Source organism: Elephantulus edwardii, unplaced genomic scaffold, assembly GCF_000299155.1.
Source record: "Elephantulus edwardii isolate Elephantulus edwardi_28Jun2011 unplaced genomic scaffold, EleEdw1.0 scaffold00079, whole genome shotgun sequence".
NCBI classification, from domain to species: domain Eukaryota; kingdom Metazoa; phylum Chordata; class Mammalia; order Macroscelidea; family Macroscelididae; genus Elephantulus; species Elephantulus edwardii.
The window spans coordinates 15110943-15133152 of NW_006399829.1; the positions used below are offsets into that span (position 1 = coordinate 15110943).

General features: G+C 38.7%; 1 protein-coding gene across 1 annotated transcript in view; it reads right to left on the reverse strand.

Moving 5' to 3' along the window:
• Window positions 1–22210, reverse strand: part of ITGA1 (integrin, alpha 1) — a 175523-nt gene that overhangs the window by 51371 nt on the left and 101942 nt on the right. The window contains exons 12-16 of the mRNA XM_006889599.1: window positions 20633–20775; window positions 12912–13055; window positions 11286–11543; window positions 8143–8273; window positions 1075–1241 (exon numbers count right to left, since the gene is read on the reverse strand). Of these exons, the coding sequence (XP_006889661.1) occupies window positions 1075–1241; window positions 8143–8273; window positions 11286–11543; window positions 12912–13055; window positions 20633–20775 (843 nt within the window). The remainder of the gene's footprint in view (window positions 1–1074; window positions 1242–8142; window positions 8274–11285; window positions 11544–12911; window positions 13056–20632; window positions 20776–22210) is intronic.

The window sequence follows — 22210 nt, forward strand, 5'->3', positions numbered from 1 at the left end:
AACCCTCATTATTCTATTTCTTCATTAGGATATAAAAATTAAGTGATGTTGCATAAAAAACCCTAATTCATTATTTAAAATTCTTTATTTCATATATGTTCTGAGATTCTTTGAAAGTACACACACAGAGCAAACTAAGAAACATAGATTAGAAATAATAACTGTTTTTCTCTTTCTCTTCATATTTGATCTCTTCTTCAATCAGCTTTCATAGCTTTGATGTCTTTCAACATTATTAAGAAATTCTCAGAAAATGCAGTGTGTGGAGAGGAGGGAGGGCGCACAGACTAATGTGATGTACCTAGGAACACACATGGGACCCATCTGATCCTCAAAAGCAAGGGTCACCTTAGGCGTGGAGAATAGAATCAGAGTGTGTGGGTGGGGAAAGTGTTCAGCTCCTGTGCATGACCAGTCTTTCTCCAGGAGAAGATAAGAGATAGTGTTCCATGAAGACCCATCATAAAGAAAATAAGGATCACTTAGAGCTCAGTTTCCAAACGGACTTCCAAATTGGCCCCATAGTTTTCCACTTCTTTTCCTTGTCCAGTATCCAGTTGTTTGGGAAGCTCTGGTGGCTGAGTGGTAAGGAGTTGTACTGCTGATTCTAAGGCATGAGGCTTGAATCCATCAGCTACTGCATGGGAGAAAACTCAGCAGTCTTCTCCTGTGTGATTTACAGCCTTTGGAAAAAAGCTAGGGGGTCAGCTAAGAATTGATTCCTACTTTTACATAACAATAGCAGTAACAACAGCAACAACAACAATATTTATTTTGCACAAAAGGAGGAAACCTGAATGGAAACACAGAATGTTGAGTCCATAGCAAAAAAACCATGTGGAGCAGAACACATAAACAAATGGAACAGAAAGCTCTGTAAATTCACTGGATGCTGTAATCTATTGTTCGTGGTGCATCAAGAATATGTTTTATAAAGCTCAAGAATTTTCCAGGGGCATGTGTTGTGCAGGTTACCAATGTGGGGAAAGTGACAACACTCTACTGATGTCAGCATGATCATACAAAGTAACTGTCCTTTCACCTGAAAAGTATTTCTAGAAATATTACACTTACCAGCTTCATACATAATTTCTTCTTTGGACCTTAACTTCACATCAAAACACACTGTAGCATTTATACACACTGTTTCCTTTTCATCCACACGACAGTTTTTCTTCTGAATATTCACCTTATTGGGTTCAAAATTCATGGTTCCTTTAACAACAGCCACATCTCGGGACCTGCAAACACGGAAATGTGAATGCTAACATTTTTGTGTTCAGAAAATGTCCTCAGTTTGGGAGGGCAGTGTGAATGCACTGAAGGGGAGTCTGGGTTCTCATGCTGCCAATCTCTGTAACTTGATGCAGAAGAGACCACATTTGATGTTCCGAGGATATCAAGTTGTTGCAGAACCATCTCAGTCATAAATCAGATACCTTATTTCGTCTGTTATGGCACACACACACACACACACACACACACACACACCCAACACAAAACAAACAAACAAACAAACAAACAACAACAACAACAACAAAACACCAGGCAAACCCCTCCCAACCCCAAAACCCAAATGCCCAAGTAGATGCACCCCCAGATCTCAAATCATAATGTCTGGGGTTTCTTCTAGTCTGGAAAAATGCAATAAACCTTGTAAAATTTATGGGCCACTGTTGGCTCTTTCTGAAATATTTAACAGTTCTTACAGATTCAGCCCTGCTCCTTTGTGAGAAAGATGAGAAAATTAACATTTAAAGCACTGTGCAGGGCACATAGGTTATTTATATCTTGTGATTAAGCATTCTATGTATGACAATGTAGAACCATTTGAAACAAGAGGTGCATCACAATAGGGGCTGGGGAGGAGAAAGAGAAAGGGGGAAATGTACAACAATGAATGAATGAAAACCCAACCTTTCTGTAAACTTTTGTTAAAGTCACAATAGCAAAAAAAATACTTACTCTAGTACTGAGAAATACAACCTCTGTTTTGTGATTGAGGTAGCTGAGTCTATGAGATGTTAAATATTTTACTCCAGGACAAAGACTGTTAACAAAGCAATACTGGGCTTTTGATTGCTGTCAACACAAAGGCACATGGTTTAAAACCACCAGCTGTTCCACAGGAGAAAGATGGGCAATCTCCTCTCATGCCATTTACTGTCTCTGAAAATCCGCTGGAGGGTGAACTATGCTTCAGTTTTGACTTTATGGTACACAACAACATTCTAATTCTAAGCCCAGAACAGGGAGTTCTGCTGCTAACTCAAAGCCCATGCGTCTCTGCCAGTTTGAATCCACCAGCTGCTCCATGGGAGAAAAATGAGCACTCTCCTCCCTCGACTAACAGACCAAAGGAGAGTCAGCTAAGAGTAGGTGCTGAATGGACAATGAAGAGTGTGAATTTAGGAGAAGAAAACAGAGTAAGCCACTGTTTCAGAATCAGGCTGACCATACCTGAAAGACATTTTTACTCAATTTCTGCCTTTCAACCAAAGCAGATTCTTCATACTTGAGTTTTAGTAACAGTATCTCTTTTTGACATTTTTCTTTTTTTGTAAACTTAAGTTTCCATTTAAACATTTACATTTAAAAATTATAATTGCAATGGCATTAACGGTTGTTGTTGCTCTTGTGTGCCATTGAGTCATAAGTGACCACAGTGACTGACACTCCAGTGAGCTCTCAGAGGCAGTTAATCACATAGGAGGAGATTGTCCATGCCTCTCCAGAGTGCTGAGCAGCTGGTGGCTTCCAATTGCACGCCTTTGGGATTGCAGTGCAGTTTCACGGCCACCAGAGCTCCCTTGATTAGGGATTGTTGTTGTCGTTATGTGCCGTCAACCCTATGTAAAATGGCTCTGAACCCTGCTGTACTTTGAGACAACTTCATTATTTCTGATACACCTACCCCGTAACCCAGTTACTGAGTCAATTAATCTCATCCAGGGTCTTCCTTTCTTGCCCTGTTCCTCCACACTTCCAAGCATGATGTCCCTCTCCAAGGACCAGTCCCTGCTTGCAACATGTCCAAAGTATGTCAGATGAAGCTTCAGAATCCTTGACTCCAAGGAGCAGCCTCCCTCCACACTCCCCAGCATGATGTCCCTCTCCAAGGACCAGTCCCTGCTTGCAACATGTCCAAAGTATGTCAGATGAAGCTTCAGAATCCTTGTGTCCTAGGAGCAGCCTGGTTTCACCCTCTCTAGGATGGACTTGTTTGTTCTCTTAGCAGTCCATGGTATATTCAATATGCTTCTCCAGCATCACAACTCAAAGACATTGATTCTTCTTTTATCATGCTTAGTCATTATCCAGCTCTCTGATGCATAGCTAGTAATTATGAAAGGAATTGCACTGCCAATGCAAATGTATATGATTTGAATTCACCAACTGCATATAGATTGAAAAGGTATGGAGACAGGATGCATCTCTGATACACTCCTTCCCTAATTTTGAATCTGCAGTGTTTCCCTGCTTTTTTTTCTGAGGACTGCTTCCTGGTCTAAGAATAGGCTTTGAACAGGATTCCCATTCTCCTCAAGGTTAGCCATAATTTGTTATGATCCATACAGTTAAATGCCTTTGCATAGTCAATGAAACACAGATAGACATTCCTCTAGTAATCTCCGCTTTCAGCAGAGATCATATAATCTACACTGCTGGAGACGAAAAGGTGAGGAAAAATGGGGTTGCTTTCATAGTTAAAAAATAATTTCTATATCCATCATGAAATACAAGGTTGTGAGTGACGGGATGATATCCATATGCATACAAGGAAGCCCCAGTAGATACCACCATCAATCAAATATATGCACCAACAACCAGAGACAAAAAAGGAGGAAATGCAATCAAGATGCATTAATAATTATCAGTGACTGGAATGCAAATGTTGGAAATAGAGAAGAAGGTTCAGCAGTTGGAAAACATGGACTTGGTGACAGAAATGAACTAAGAGATAGAATGATAGAATTTTGCATAATCAATGACTTATTCATTGCAAATATATTTTCTAAAAAACATACATTGTATTCCTAAGCTGATGGCAGCTAACAACAACAAGAAGAAAGCTAAATGTACAAAAGTTAGTGATGAAATAAAAAAGTTAGTGATGCAGTTCAACATAAAAAAGAGACAATAGTGCTGAGGCTGCTTATATACAATCAAACATGGTTTACTGGCATGGAAGGTTAGGGTCATTCATGGGACATCTCAGCTACCTGGCCCAAGGATGTTAGTGTTTCTGTTTTACTTATTAGTTTTTTATGCAGTGCTTGCAGTCTTAAAAGCTTGCAGTGCTCATCCAAGACATAACAATTGGTCTCTATTTACCTAGAGTGACAGAGGAAGAAGTAGAATCAGTAATAGTTGGCAAATAGGTGATCTGCAGTTGTTTTTCTCTCTGAATCACTACTTCTATTGCTATGAGACCAGAAGAAATGGATTGTATTCAGGTACAGTTATAACTATTTTGATCAAAGATTCCATACAAGAATTCTGACCAATAGAGAAATGTAGAAAATACTTTCAAATTGCATTGGGAAATTCTGTTGTCAGGGACCTCTCTAGAATACACTGAAGAGCACCAACATGCCAGTCTAGAGACTAAGGTGCACCTGATCCAGGCCACAGTCTTTGCAATTACTTGCTATGCATCTGACAGCTGGACAATGACTTAAGAAAATAAAATAATTGATGCCCTTGAGTTGTGTTTCTGGAGAAGAGTGTTGAACATATTGTGGATTGTTAAGAGAACAAACTGATCCCTCTTGGAGAGGGTGAGACCAAGCTATTCCCTGGAGGCAAAGATTTTGAAGCTGCATCTCACATATTTTGGGCAAGTGGCCAGGAGAGACCACTCCTTGGAGAAGGATGGAGGTGGCAGCACAAGGAGAGGAAGAACAAGGATGAGGTGGGTTGACTCAGTTACTAGTGAAATGGAATTAGATCTGAGATTGGCTTGAGATAGGGAAGTGTCCAGAGCTGTCGTACAAAAGGTTGGTATGTCTATGACTATACCACCCTGAATGCGCCAGATCTCATTTGATCTCAGAAGCTAAGCAGGGTTGGGCCTGGTTGGTACTTGGATGGGAGACAAAGGGTTGGTATGAGTCACAGGCAACTTGACAGCAGAAAACAACCACATGGTGGAATGTGTAACTTATTACCTTCTTAAAACAAGTATACTTTGCTGGCTGCATTGTGATGACTCTACAAATTCTACAACTTGGGCCATATTTCATATATCTTTCACAAAGTTTGGGAGCTGTTTTTCTTATCAAGAAGTGTGAGCACTTTCAGGCATATTAATGTACATTGGCTAATTCTTTCAAAGGCATTGATCATTCCATCAGCAAGGAATGAGCACGTTGTTTGTGGCTTAGTCCTAAGATTTTACCAATTTGAGACAGTCTTTTATCATGACCACAACTCCCCTCACAAGCACCTCCCTCTCTCAGCACCATCCAGCCTTTATGAGGAATATAGCTAATCAACCCTTATGATGGTTATCTCTCTATCAGCTCTTCGTTAGTCTTGCCTGCTAGGCGGCCTCTACTTATCACCCACAACTACACCCCTTCAAGTCCTTCCTCCAGCACAGAATCCTTATTTAGACCATTTTGGTGGCAGTGAAACCTGGATGATGACAGTATCCAGTCCTACAATTTTGGCTCATAAATCGTAACAGTTCCTTTAAGGCTGGAGATAGTATAAATAGGGTTTTAGAATACTGGCAAGAGACCCTAGTAGGAGAGGTAGGGCCTGGAAAAAGCTAAGGTGTGTCTGATTCAGTCCACGGTTTCTGCAGTTACTTGTTGTGAATCAGAGAGTGAGTCAGACAATGACAAAGAAGAATTGATGCTGTTGAGTTGTGGTGCTGGAGAAGAGTCTTGAGCATACCATGGACTGCCAAAAGAACAAACAGGTCTGTCTTAGACAGGGTCTCTTTAGAGGCTAGGATTTTTTAAGCCATCTTACATACTTTGGGCATGTGTTCAGAAAGGACCGATCCTTGGAGAAGGACATCATGTTGGAAAGGGTGGAGGAACAGTGCAGGAGAGGACGACCCTGGATGAGATGGATTAACACAGTAACTGGGGTAATGGGGGTAGGTGAGTTGGAGTCAGTGAGACTGGCTCAGGACAGGGCGGGTTTCAGATTTGTTGTACATAGGTTCTCTATGAGTCTCAGGCAACTTGAGAGCACATAAGAACAACAGCCCTTAAATATATATTTTTCTAGTTAGCTGGATGCAGTAATTATCAGTGAGTCAAAAATCAGAGTAATAAATTCAGGCTAGCAATTAAAACAAAACCAAAATTGCCTTTTTTCCCTTACACTGGTGACTTCTAGTATTTTCAAGTCCTGTCTTGTATTCTTCTTCCCGCAGTCATTGCTTGTTGGTTTTATTTTGCTCTTGGATGAATAGTTTTGTTTTAAAAAAAATAACATAATTGTTGTTTTGCATGTAAACTTTTATGTTGTTCTTTTGAACATTGGTTCTTCAGCATTATCTTTAATTGTAAGAGAGTCAGTTATCTGCTTCTCTAACTTCATCTCTTCCTTTCACAAATTGTCTTAACAGCTTTTCTAGGAAAAAATACTTTGGGAAATGATTGCTGAGGCTCGCTTCCATCTGAAAAACATTTAGCTGGAAGAATGACTCACATTAAGTTGGAACAATCAACATGCAAACTTCTTATGTCACACTGGAAATATATGCTTATTTGTTAAATCCTCCCTTTATATTTCATAATGAAGTTTGTAATGTTTTTGAAGATGACTGCACAAATTAATCTTTAACCTTATTTGCCTATCTAATTTTTCTCAAATACAGACCCTCTCTTTTTAAATAGTATTTTCTTTTAAAGTTAGGTCACAGTAATGTTATTAATGTTTATATCTACCCATTGATTAAGATATTGTCGTTTGTTGAAGGAGTTGAGAAAAATTAGAATTGTGGTATTTTAATGGTCAAGCCAAGATCTTATTACAGATGGACCTGTGTGTGAACAATATAAATATACTTAGCTAATGCTGCCCAATTGTCTAATGTTATGTCTATTTCTAATAGGTTAACGTAATGAAAAGAAAATTTTCTATGAAAGATTTTAAGTAGTTTTGAGTTACGGATAAGTTCTTGTTTAACTGCAGCCCCAATTAGCCTTTCTACTCCATTGTGAAAAGCACCATTCTTGCTTCAAAGAGCAGATGGCTCTAATTTTCCCAAGACTTGTTCTTTTGGCAATTGATGGTATATTCATTATTCTTTGCTAATACCCTAATTCAAATACATCGTTTGGTTTTTCTTATTCACTGTGTGACCTCCGCATGCACAGACCATGGCTTGAGTCAGGCACACAGCAATCTTTAAAGTGACATTCTTGCTCCTTACCACTCGAAAGAGATCTTTGTCATACATGCCCAACGTAATTGACAAAGTGACTGTGGTGATGAGGTTAGGTGTGCCAGAGTCATTGCTGTTGGCTCAAGATAGGGTAAGGTTCAGTCATTGTTCATAGGGTTGTAGCTGAATTCGACAGCACATAACAACAATAATATGTCATTTATTTATTTTTTCATTGCTGCTCCCCTGGGTGTTGATAAATAAATCTAACTAAAATGAAATCTTTGACAACTTTAATCTCTTTTCAATTTATCATGATGTTGTTTATTGATTTGGTCATGAGGATTTTTGTGTTCTTTCAATTTATTTATTTTTTTTTTAATTTTATGCTGATTTACTCCGGATCTAATCCATACTGGAGACTACGGTCTATGAGCTTCATCTGTAATTGCTTCAAGTCTTCTTCATTTTCTGCATGCAAGGCTGTACCACCTGCATACTGCAAGCATGTAAAAGAGGTCCTCCCAAGACGTCACTGACATTGAGTCAAAACGGTCCCATAACTGACTCTCCAATTAGGTTTTTGAAGGCTATAAATGGTACAGGGGGAGACTGACATAAGACTTGATTTTACTTGTCTCTTCACCTTATTCAACTGTATAACTTGTGTGTGCACAATGGGGCGTAAAACGAAATAGATATTTCGCATGACAATATGAGCTCAGATCTTACTCTGAGCTTGGAACTGGGTGTGAAAAATCAGATTCATTGGCTGTTACTAAAATACATACCAGAAGAGGGCAGCACCACCTAAGCCCCCGATCGTCACATCGGTCAGCCCGTCACCGTTTAAATCCATCTCTCCGTGGATAGATTGCCCAAAAAATTTCAGTTTCTTGCCATCTCCACCCGATGGAATACGCTGAAAAAAAAAATCACAACAGAAGCAATGATTTATTTTGGAAGAGTCTGTTCAGAACAGTTTTAAATAAATCTGGAGATTTGAATTGGTTTATTAAAGATCTAGAAAACTGCCCAAGAGACCCCTCACGTGGAGAGGAGAGGAAATACTCAGGCGTTCCCAAGAGCTGTTCTCAGGGACCTGCTAGTGGGTTTTCAAAGGCAGTAAAATCCTACAGGAGGAGACTGGGCATCCTTCTCCTGCACATCCACTGGTGGATTTGAACCCAGGGCTTTTGTCATTGCTGTGGAGCTTCTTCTTTCATTATTATTAATAATAATAATTTTAATGAAAATTTACAGAGACTTTGCATTTCCATTCATACATTGTTGCACTTTCCTCCCTGCCCACCCCTCCCCCACCAGGTTGCTCTTCTCTTTGAAAAGTAAAAGAAAAATTATTTCATTGTTATACAGTCCCTCCCCCCAAGTCTGCTCCACTATGCAGCCTTCGCTCTGGACCCCTGTCATGACAATAATACCTAATCACAGTTTTCTCCTTCTTACCACTAGGTCTTTTTATAGAGCAGGCACACACGTTTTAAGATTTCTGACACCTCAGAGAAGTGTGTGTGTTGGGGGTAAAGGGATAGGTGGGAATGTGAGTGTGAAGTCCAGTTCTATAATGTCATCTAGTCTCATCCTCCAAAAAGGCATGAGTTATTGGCTCTGTTTTCTAGATCCCAGATGAGCCCTATGACACGTAGGTGTTTGCTCTGTGGTTGTTATGTACTGTCACATCAGAACTGACCATAGCTGACCCTTGAGAAGGGTTTCAAAGGCTGTAGAGCACACTGGAGGAAGTGCTGTCTCTCTCTCCCATGGGGTAGCTCTTGGATTCGAATCTCAAGCCTTCAGGCTGGCAGTTAATTCCTTACAGTTAAGCCACCAGAACTGTCTCATAGCTACTTAAGGGTGGAAATACTGAAAACTTACACCAGCAACTGGGACAAGAGGAGATTTTCCTGAGTCCTCAATTTGGGGTTCATTGCCCTTTGAAACTGAGTATAAACAATACATTCCATCAACTACATTTGCCAGTACTCCATATTCTCTATACTCGATAATCTTTACTCTCAACATGTATTGTTCTATCAAAAGTCAAGAGGCTGAATTCCACTCATATGTAAGCACTTGTGTGTTGGGAAGGCACAAATGAATGTGGAGTTATTGAATACTGATCAGTAACCATTACTGTATACAATATGTTTGACAGCTTTGTTACTGATTTAGCCTTGGTTCATGTTGAAAGAATAGAATTGAATGGCCAGGAGAAAGACATTATAGACTTTCCAGACATCTGGAGCCTTCTTGGCTTTTTATTTTCCATTTAAAATAAGACACCAGATATGGCAAACTGAACAGAAACATTTTCCACATCTAGTTGTTTTGTGACTCATTGGAAAGATTCGCCTCATTTGTAACAAACAAATCAGGAGGTGCTTGGCTCATTGGTTCAGGAGTTGACGGATTTAACTTAATTTCTGAATCAACTTGTTCATAAGCAGCATTTCTGGTAACTATGGGTGTAGTGAGTACATTTATGGCATTTATTGGGAAAGCATTCTTCTGACAAATAAACAAAGCCGACTCAAATATTCTTTTTTCTGGTTAAAATTGCATCTTGATTAATCACCATGTTACAAATAAATCGCTTATTATAACTTATTCTATTTAATAAAATAGGCTCCCCTTTTGATTTCAAATGCTGGACTATTAAACTGGAAGAATTACCACTGAGGCAAACAAATGGTATTCTGATTCTGCCATGCCTCAATTTTTGCCTGTTTCCAGGTAAGCAAATAAAAACTTGAGAATATTAGCACAAATAAATAATTTATTCTAGGGAAAGAAGTTTCATTACTTAACTAAACCCTTTATTTTGTTACTACACTCTACTTAAGAGTTCATGAAAAATGAAGCAAAACTTTTTAATCCATACACAGATTTTGAGAATTCTGTTTGCTATAGAACTGAAGAGAACAGTTCAATGTAAAAAGAAATTATTGATGTTCTGATGTTTTAATATTATAATACTATATTGTTGTCATGTGTCTTTGACTCAGAATTGCCTCATAGTTGACCCTCCAGCGAGAAGCTGTAAATGGCATGGAAAGAGACTGCCCATATCTCTTCCTTGGAGTAGTGGGTAGATTTAACTATGTGCCAGATAATATATATGCTGAAAAATCATGAATTCTATTTTATAAGTTCTATACCTAAACAACTTCTTTCAAACTCTCTTATTTTTAGGATGCTTTAAATACTTCCATAGATTGATATTTTTTTCATGAAGGAAAATAAATTGGTAAGAACAGAAATTCCTTGCAGGCTAAATTTAATGACTCAGTTTTTCTGCCAAGTGGATTACTTGGGAGAAAAGGACAAACCTTTAGAAATTCAAATGTATTTGATGAAATGATACCCATTTAGCTTGTGTGTTATATATAAGTATAATAATATTAATATAGAAATTTAATACAGCTGTTACTTATACACAAATTAATATTTATATAAATTTTAGATTTAGATAATTAATACATACACAAAATTATATATATATCTCTAATATAATTTTATTATAACCTGAACATTGAATTTAAAAACAGTAATCTCATCTCCTTTATTGTCTAGATCACATAATTATTGCTTTCCTACTCCTAACATAATACTAGCTATTTAAGATCAGACACTAGATGTTCAGATGATGGTTAACTGTTATTTTTTGAAAAATCTTTTAAAAATATGAGATCAAGATAAAAATCTTTTAAAAATATGAGATCAAGGAGACATAGTGGCAAATAACAGAAGAAAAGGAATCAGATAAAAGGGCAATCTACAAAGTAATCCCTCTGCAAGGGAAATTGAGAAGAGTATTAAATCTGGTTCCCAGGAAAGAGTCCGAGTAAATAAATTATCAAGGTGGATAATGCTTGACATTGAAGGGTGAGAATCCAGAAGCTTAGCTTCTTACTTGTGCATACTCTTTCCTTATGGTCTTGCCATTTCCATGATAAATATACACAGCACCCCTGTGATCATCTTCCAGGGGCGCTCCTATCACGAGGTCATTAAATCCGTCAAGATTGAGGTCTTTTACAGCAGCAATGGCTGTTCCAAAGCGAGCCCCGCATGGCTCGTTGGTGTTTTCCTTTGTGCATGAATCGTGCTTCAGGGATGAACAGCAAGTCTGCTTAATAGGTTCCAGGCTCATCTGATACTCGAACACTGTCTGTTGGAAAGATAAACAGGAGACTTTGGCATCTCTGTCTTTACTACAGCAAAGCAGAATTTCTAAAAATAGACACTAAGGGAGCACTATTAAAAACCATTCAGTACATCAAAGGGAAGAGTTGCAAAATTGTGCAGAGGAATGTCTTTCTGACAGAAAAGTTGGTGTTTTCAAGAAACAGAGTAGCAGTGAAGAAAAGAAAACATATTGAGGTTTTCGTGGATTCTTTACTTAATACAACTGAGCGAACAGCATTTTCTTAAAGCCAGAGAACTGAATTTTCAACCTCCAACTTCTGCCACTATCGGTACTTCATCCAATGGACTTTGAAAAGTCCCGACTATAAAGGCTGTTCGTTTTACACTTCATATATATTGCCATCCGCTGATCCCCAGTTTCACAGAGAGCGGCATCTGCTTCAACATTTAGTTTTTTGATATTGTGCGTTGAGTATTTTTTTAAAAGCTTTTGATCCTTGGAGATGTGTAGATTTAGTCTGAAATGAATTTTCTATTTTTTTATAAAGTACATTCTTAAAATAGATTTTTAATAAAAGAAAGAAAAGCCGCTGTTACAGAGAGAATAAGGAGAAAATATCCTTTATTTCTCCAAAATTATCTAAAATAGTGGTGCTGGCTATGGGGAAGGAGGGAAGGAACTCAAGGAGATAAATAAATTACAAGTAAAAAATGGACACTTTCATGGAAAGTAATTTTTCTTAAAAAAATCACAAGAAAGACCAGATTATAAAAGTAGAAAGTAAAAATATGATAGGACAATTTATGGTATTAAGTAATATAGGAGCTATAACAAGACTTTTTTAAAATCTAAAAGGTGGAATTGTGACATGAAAAACTCTCTTCAAATGGACAAATGAAGAATTATTTCATTATACAAATAAGTACCAGATCAGGAATGGGAAGCAAAAATCTCAGCGTGATGCAGTGAATATTCCAGAGACCTTTCCTGAGAGTTACTGGTGCCATCACTTTAAGACTCATTTCTCCCAAGTTGGTCTTTTCTGGCTTTTACTGCTTTTTTACTGCTTATCCTACACAACTCTAGAAACATCATCTGAGAGCTTACTGTGCAATTTAGTTGACAGTCATATTTAGCAGTTTTTAGCCTATATATGTAATCTAAAGAAAATTGTTAAAAATGTTTGTTTCTAATATCTAAAATCTAGAACTAATTTATTATAATTCTGAAAGTTCATTTCATAACTGGTGGCTAGTGGAGTAGAGGGGCTCTCAAAAGCACTATGTTCATTTTTCCCAAGTTAAAAATTAGAACTGTATTCTTTGAAAGTGAATAAAAGAAAAGGAACGGTTTCTCCCAAATATCTACCAAATTCACAGTCATCATTACCTGATTCAGGGCATACACATACACTTTTCCTTGTTCTTCTTTCTCTGTGCCCATGTACATGGGAGCGCCGACCAGAAGAATGTCAGTATTTGAATCTTTATCGATGTCAATCGTTGTTAAAACACTGCCAAAGTAAGAACCGATCTAGGGCAAGACCAAACAACTAGTGAACTTCACAAATTCTCTAAGAAGTTAAAAATTCACATTTCTCTTATTTATGGCAATCTGCTTTGGATGACATTGAGAAAAAAGGGAGTCCTAGAACACTTGAAGGCGCTCATGCAAAACCTATACTCAGAACCAGAAGCTGTCCTCAGAACAGTGCAGGGAAATACTGCATGATTCAAAATCAGGAAAGGTATGTGTCAGGGATGCATCCTATCTCCATACGTCTTCAATCTATATGTAGAACAGAACATTAAAGAGGCTGGACTTTATGAAGAAGAATGTGGCATTAGGATTGGAGGAAGACACATCAATAAGCAGCATTATACAGATGACACACCTTGCTCACCAACTTTGGAACTTGAAGCACTTGCTTCAGAAGATTAAGGACTGCAGGCTTCAATAGGGATTGCAGCTTAACATCAAGAAACTGGAGATTTTTACCCCTGGGCCAATTGGCAGCACCATGATAGATGGAGAAGAGACTGGGATTGTTAAGAATTTAATCTTTCTCAGGTCCATAATCAACACTCTTGGCACCAGTGGTCAAGAAATCAAAAGGTGAATTGCATTGGGAAAATCTACTGTCTGGGACCTATCCAAAGAGTTAAAGAGCTGTGAAGTCAGTCTAAAGACCAAGGATCCAGACATTGGTCTTCACAATTAGTTGCTATGCATCAGAGAGCTGGACAATGACTAAGGGTGAGAGAAGGAGAATTGATGTCTTTGAGTTGTGGTGCTGCAGAAGAGCGTTGAACACACCATGGACTATCAAGAGAACAAAGAAGTCTGTCCTGGGGAGGGTGAAACCAAGTTGCTCCTTGGAGGTAAGGATTTTGAAGTTCTGTCTCACATACTCTGGGCATGTTGTCAGGAAGGACAAATCCTTGGAGAGGGATACCATGACAAGTTGGAGGGACAATGCAGGAGAAGGAGACCTCAGATAAGATAGATTGATACAGTACCTGAGGTAGTGAGGGATAGGTGTGTCCGAGTCAGTGAGACTGGCTCAGACTAGGTCATGATTCAGAGCTACTGTTCATAGCGTCACTATGAGTCACAATTGGCTTGGAGGCACATAACACCTTTTGGTAAAGTAGTGGATCAATAAAAAAAAAAAAAAATAGGAAGACCCTCAAAAAAGACTACGTGACATTGGCTGCAACAAGGGGCTCGAATATTGTAATGACTGTGAAGATGGCACAGGACTGGACAATGCTTACACTCTCTTGTACCCATGGTCACAACCAAAATTGACACAATGGAACCCAACAGCAACAGCAGCAGAATATTTGAGGTTCCGTTGGTAAAGAAAAGAAAATATAGAAATTGATGAGTTCTTTACTGGCTTTTTCATGACATTAATATTCATCTGTTCTCTCCTTGTTGATATACCTTGTTGGTGGTTATACCTTCAAAAGTTTGTGTCAGAAATAAGTGATTCTTTTTGAATTTCACCCTATTCTTGTCTTATTTCTTAGAAACATCTTAACAGTGATAATGCATTAGTTTTTTTTTTTTTAAAGGAAATATTCAACAGATGTACACAACAGAAGACTTTCTGTAATGGCTGAATGTAAGTTTTGATATAGTCAAATGAAAATGTGAAATAAATATGGTATTATTGTTGTTGTTGTTGTTGTGTACCATCAAATAGTAACCAATCAATAGCTAAGACCCTCTGACAGGTTTTTTGGGGCAGTTAATCACACAGGAGGAGACTGTCCGTCCTCCTAGAGAGCAGCTGGTAGCCTCAAACAGCGTGCCTTTAGGATTGCAGCACAGCTTCTTGCCACTAGTCCACCAGAGCTCCCTAAATATGGCATCAGAAATAATTTTTTTTGGTAATACTTGCGTGATCTTATAGTGTTAGTAGATGTCTTTTCGACAAGATGGCTAAGTCTTATTCTGGCAGCTTTGGGAGGCAGGAAAAGATGAAAAGACAGCAACAGGGAGTGAGAGGAACCTAGCTTTAAGTTGTCTTTTAAACACACGGATGTTCTTTAAGAAAATACTGAGAACCGATATTTCATTATCTGAATGCAGCCTGGGTGCTCCTTGAGGGCAAAGAAGACAAAGCTTTGAGTCACATACGTTGGGCATGTTTCTAGGACAGGCTATTCCTGGGAAGGGGACATCATTTTTGGAAACGTGGAAGGTCAGAGAAAGAGGAAAGACTCTCAACCAGATAAGTTAGCACAGTGATTACCTTAATGGATTCAAGTATGCCAGAAATGATGGGGATGGCACAGGATAGGACAGAGTTCAGATTCAATTCAATAGAACAGTAGTTCAATCATAAACAGCAGCTCATATGGTCATTATAGGGCAACAACAAGGCATACTCAAGTGGACAGCACCTAACAACAACAAATTCATCATCGAAATTTTTTCAGTAATTGACCTGTATGTAATATTTGATATTCTCAGTAATTCTTTTTGTATGTGTTTATATTTGCTATATTTTCAGAAATATTTTAATTAAAATCAATAATTTTTATAAATCTCCCAATTCTGTCCCTGTCTCACAGACTTCTCTTTTTCTCCATCTTTCTGAGCCCTTTCTTCCTATTTCCCAAATATTGGGTCCCCTGAAGCTCAGAACTATAGTGTCCTTTCCTTTTTCCTACCCTTGATGGTCCTTCTTTCTCAAATGTTTCTACCACCTGAAATCACTCTATCCTTTTCCTTTTCCTTTTCCTCAAAGCACCAGTTTTGCATTTCTAACCAATTATTAATTGTTGACTTAAAAAATAGAAGAATTTTTAAAATAAGTCTTCTTATTGCTGTTGTTATGTGCCTTTGAGTCACTTGTGACTCATAGTGACCCTATCTATGTACAACAGCCCTAAACTCTGCTCTGACTTGTGCCAATCGCACCATCTTCGACACACCCATCCCAATTATCCCAGTCACTGAATCAATCCACCTCATAGAGGGCCTTCCCCTCCTGCGCTGTCCCTCCACCCTACCACGCATGATGTCCCTCTCCAAGGACCGGTCCCTCCTTACAACATGTCCAAAGTATGTTAGACGAAGCCTCAGAATCCTTGCCTCCAAGGAGCAGCCCGGTTTGACCCTTTCCAGGATGAATCTGTTTTCCTAGCAGTCCATGGTACCCTCAATACTCTTCTCCAGCACCAAAGCTCAAAGGCATCAATTCTCCTTCTATCCTCCTTAGTCATTGTCCAGCTCTCTGATGCATAACAAGTGATTGGAAAGCCCATGGCCTGTATCACAAAGGTGCAGAGTTTTCAAATACTCCCTCCCCAATGTCCACAGTGTTTCTTATTAGCATCTTGCTTCCTTGTGGCATATTCATTACAATTTATACTGTAACATGATGATTGACTAATATTTATATTAAGGTTTATTCTTTGTGTTGTAAAGTCTTTTACAAATGGGCAATTTAATGTTGACTCTTGAATGTTCTTTTCTTATAAGCTTTTCAACAGTGAATTTTAAGAAAGGGGGCAAAACAAACATTGACTTACAAGTACCAATAATTTGTTACAAGTTGATGGGAGCAGAGCTTTTAGATAGCTAATGAGCTCCCCACAATCTTGGGACCCTTTGCTGTCTTATTTCAGAAATTTATCCCTGTACATATCAGGTGACATCTCCAACCATTTGAATTTGTGATCATTGCTACAGAAAACATGTCTCAATACCAAAAGTCATTTTTTTAACCTAAATCAATTGGGCTGCTACTTGAGTTGCTGACATCCTAATAATGGTGCCACCATTCTCTCAGATTCTCAGACCTGAAATTTGTATCATGAATAGTTTCTTTCCTTCTCAAACTTTTGTAATAATTTAGACATTTTACCTTAAGAAAATTGATTGAGTGACAATGGACTTAAGCTATTTTTCAAAGCGGCTTCTTTTCACTCCTGGCGATTGCTCCTTACTTGTCTCTCACACCTCTTTTTAATTTCTCATTTTCACTGTTGAAATCTCATTTCAGATCCCTGTAACCACATTCTCAAACTAAAGCAATTTGCTTTTGTTGTCGATGCAGTTTCTGATTATAAATATGGGCAAAGGGTTAAGAATACCCTTTCACCTATTATATGAGAATCTGACCTTCGGTTTACTCTAGTTTTGTTCCACAGAAATCTCACGGGGATAGGATTTCAACTGTATTGTTAAGCAACAGTGGTTGTGGTTAAATAATAACCTCTTACTGGTACATTGCATTTAAGCTGTGTGGAACTCTAAATGAACTAGACATATCTGATGGCAACGTATTTTGGGCTTCTCGGGCTGTTCTAACTCTTATAATTGACATACTGTGAGATCCTGGAAGTTGTGTGGATGGTACAGTTTTAAAGTGGTGCTTATGGTAAAGCTAGGGCAGTTTCTGGACCTGCCTGATGTGAAACTATTTTCTTTGTCTTTCTACACTTGAGTTGTGCTGTCATGCTGAACTGTAAAGTCTCTGAATAAAGGAATGCTAATGTTGTCCTATCCTTCTGAGACTTCATGAGGTGAAGGTGGAGAGAAGAGAGCCTAAATGCGAGCTACAACCCTGTAGTGGGTTGAAGTATTATTTAGTGGAGTATTGCTCGGACGGGGAAGGGTTCAGAGCTGCTGTACGTAGGGTCACTATACATTGCAGGCGACTCAATGGCACATATCAACAATGACACACTATGACAGATTTGGAACCAGGAGTGGCATCCACTTACTAAATAGCATGCCTCAGAAACTTTATGAACTTTGGTAAATCTGTAGGTGTATTGGGCTTCAAGCCTTTTGTTCAGAGGGTCAGTATGAGTCGTGCTCGACTTGAAGGCAATGAACAACATTGCAGAGTAAAGTTAATATATTCTTGTGGTAGAACACTTAGAAATTTCAGCGTTGTTTGATAATGAGATATAAAAATACTCAAATTATTATAATTCAGTAATAAAATTTTATGTTGATTGTTATATTTCAGCTTAATGTGTCCACATGTAGTTATTTCCGTTTACATACTCATACATCACATAGGATGCCTGGACCAATACACCTGACATGCAGTCACCTTATGTTCTATGATACAAAACAGGACCCCTAGACTGTGGGAGACTAAGCAGAAAGGCATGACAATCTACTTCTGTGGTATAGTGAACTAAGTAATATGGCTCTTTCATTTTGTGGTTCTAGCCTTTCTGTCCATGTTTAAGATTTCATTCCAGGAGGAGATTAGTGCATGAAGGAAATAAGGTTTAGAGTGGGCTGCAAGCCGCACCCAATTCTTACCCAACTTGTCACTCTTGGAAGATGGTATATAGCCCTGAGACTCTACATTAAAGAATGATTCTGAAAAGCTCAACACTTTTCTCTTGGGACACTGCATCTAACCAGATCCAGCTCTGCTGACAACTCCAACAAACAGCCTGAGCATGCAGGCTCCTGGCCTATGTATTCAGCCACAGACATTGGCCTGTCTCATCCACATTCATGTGAGTTCTTTTCCTCCTCTGCTCTTCGAGTTTCTGTGTGATCTTTCAGCAAATCACGGAACCCAAAGAAATAGACAAGAGTGGGAGGACTGAGGAGAGGAGGAATAATTAAAATCAGAGATGACCGAGTGGTACAGCAGTTTGGACATTTGGAATATTGTTAACCTCCACCTTCTGGAACTAATCTTGTGCTAATCATCGTAAAAGAAATTATTCATACGACTTCCGAAGATCAGTGAGTGAGAACCCCATGGGCCACAACAATCTAGTCCAAAGCAATCATGGGGCTAGTGCATGAGTGACTACATTTGTTCCATTGTGCATGTAGGCACCAGAAGTGGGGCCACCTCCATAGTAGCTAACAACAGCACAGACTACTGCACACTGTATGCATATAGTTTCCTAAACTTCTCTTACTAGTCAATAATACCCAGTGAGAACTTTCCAGTTTTGACTATTACAATGTCTCCTTTAAAAAGGCCCAAATTCTTTAGTTTACAGTCAAAATGTCATTCAATTAAAGTTTACATGACTTTTTCTCCCCTTTCCAGTGTATCTGTCAATCTACATTCTAATTTTAATTCTAGACTCAGACAAATTTTATTCCTAATGGAGGCTTTCTGCACCAGTCCTAGATCAAAACCACCTTCTCACCTCCTCAATTACCTCCCTGCCACCACTGGTATTTTATGGCACTTCATATTTTATATGTCTTGTATCCACTTTTGTATTTTTATCTATGTCTGTTATAGGGGAGCACTAGTGGCAGAAGAATGTCTATCTGTGTTTCATTGATTATGCAAAGGCATTTGACAGCGTGGATCAGAACGAACTACGGCTGACTCTGAGAAGAATGGGAATCTCAGAACTTGGACCAAGAGGCAGTTGTCAGAACAGAGCAGGGCAACACTGAATGGTTCAAAATTGGGAAAGGTGTACGCCAGGGATGTGTCCTATCTCCATACCTTTTCAACCTGTATGCAGAGCAGATTATCTGAGAGGCGGGGCTCTATGAGGAGACACATGGTGTTAGAATTGGTGGAAGATCTATCAACAATCTGCGTTATGCAGATGACACAACCCTGCTCGCCGAAACTGAGGAGGACCTCAAGCACTTGCTGCAGAGGGTCAAGGACTGCAGCCTTCAGTATGGACTGAGGCTCAATGTCAAGAAGACAAAGACTCTCACCACTGGACCAACTGGTAGCATCAGGATGGATGGCGAAGAGATTGAAATTGTTCACAGCTTCAGTTTGCTCGGCTGCACAGTTAACACTCTTGGCACCAGCAGCCAGGAAATAAAAAAACGTATTGCGCTGGGAAAGTCTGCTGTTAGGGACCTCTCTAAAGTACTGAAGAGCAACGCTGTCTCTCTCGAGATGGAGGTGTGCTTGATACAGGCCATGGTCTTTGCAATCACTTGTTATGCATCAGAGAGCTGGACAATGACTAGGGAGGACAGAAGGAGAACTGACGCCTTTCAGCTGTGGTGCTGGAGAATAGTATTGAATGTACCATGGACTGCCAAGAAAACAAACAGATTCATCCTGGAGAGGGTTCAACAAGGCTACTCCTTGGAGGCAAAGATTCTGGGGCTTCGTCTGACATACTTTGGGCATGTTGCAAGGAGAGACAGGTCTTTGGAGATGAACAACATGCTGGGTAGAGTAGAGGGACACCGCAGGATAGGAAGACCCTCTATGAGGTAAATTGATTCAGTCACTGGGGTAATTGGGATGGGTGTGTCAGAGGCAATGCAATTGGCACAGGATAGAGCAGGGTTTAGGGCTGTTGTACATAGGGTTGCTATGAGTCGCAAGCGACTTGACGGCACATAACAACAAGAACAACAACAACAGTGGCCTAGTAGTGAGGAGTTGTGCCATTGATCCGAACGCATGTGGTTTGAATCCACCAGATGCTTCATGGGAGAAACGTGGACAATCTTCTCCACTGCAATTCACAGCTTCTGAAAACCTGCTGCTGGGTCAGTTATGAGTCAGATTTGACTTGATGTCAATGAAGTTTCCTTGAAAGGAATCTAACAGAGGTATTTACTTAGTAGACACAAATGAATGAGTTTAGAGTAGTAATTTTAAAGTTTACCTGCTCTCCGTTGAGTGTCTGGAGAATCTTGATGTCCCCGTCTTCCATCCTGTAGATAATGACCTGGCCTGTGTGATTGTACCTCGGCTGTCCAGCAATATAGAAGACATCTCCAGAAACAGTGGCTGAGTTTACTGTGTAACCTGATAAAGAAAGGTTTAGAGATACTAATTGGCCCAAACATTCTATACAAAATAAACTGAGACTGACTTCAAATAATTGGAAGAATCATCTTTATATAAACTTTTTTTGGGGGGATAATAATGACTTTGTCTTTAAATACACAAGAGATTTTATTTTGCTGGAACTTTTTAGCATTTTTGCTGATTCTCTACTACTTTGTCCTGAAAAATGTGCTCTCCCTCATATCTCAGTTTTTCTTTCTCTAAAGACACAGCTTTATAATAATGAGACATACACCCCTGAAACAGAGAAGCATACAGGCACCCTTAAAATTTCTTATAATCTAAATTCACCAGTTATAATTTTAAATTAAATTTAAATATGTGTCTTCACTACAGAAATTATTTTGTATAGTTAGAAACACCCTTCTATATGGTTAGAAACATTTCATAAGTTACAAATATAAGTTTTTTTATGCATTTGTGTGTAGCATTTTAAATTTTAATCTCAATGGCTGAAGATTTTTTTTAATTAAAGTATTATTTTCATTCAGCATGACCATTTCCTGAAGGATGCATTTAGGTGGTTTTTTAAAATCTTGGTAATATGCTTATGCCAGCAAAGACATCTTTAAGCATTTAATTCCCCCCTCCCCTTCTTTAGGGTTTTCCTGAAGATAAATTTCAAGGGACAGATTTCTAGATCACATTTCTAATGGCTTTTATAGTGGCTGGCAAATTGTTTCCAGGGCATTTATACAGATTTATTTTATGAACAGACATACAAGAGAGGACTAGTTTCATAAAACTCTCCCAAACACTGAGAATCTTTAAATATTAACTTTGTGGATAGTTTAATAGGAGTTAACTTTAGTCTAACAATAATACTTTATTGTTATTTCGATTTGGACTGGTTTGATTAATGGTGAGTTGGAACATGTTTTCTTAAACTCAATCATTTCTTTTTTTTAACTGGACTTCCATGAAGATTTTAGTTGCATTCTTAAAGCAGATTTTTTATTGCTTTCTGAGTGAAGAATTAAGAGTTATTCTTTGTTGTTTCTTTGTATTACAGAACAGAGACAAATTAATTGACAGAAATTACCACATGCAGATTCCACTTTAACAGATGAAAGAGATGTTTTAATATTCAGATTTGTCTAAACATAAAATTAGTTATGTTTTAAGATGTCATGGACTTGCATTTGCTTGTTGTTGTTTTTATGTGCCATTGAGTCGCTTGTGACTCAGAGTGACCCTATGTACAACAGCTCTGAGTCCTGCTCTATCCTGAGCCAAATTTATTGTCACTGACATACCTACCATCCATTACTCCAGTGACTGAATCAATCCATCTCATTAAGGGTTTTCCTGTCCAGTGCTGTCCCTCCACCCTCCCAAATATGACGTCCCACTCTGAGGACTGGTCTCTCCTTGCAATATGCCTCAAGTATAT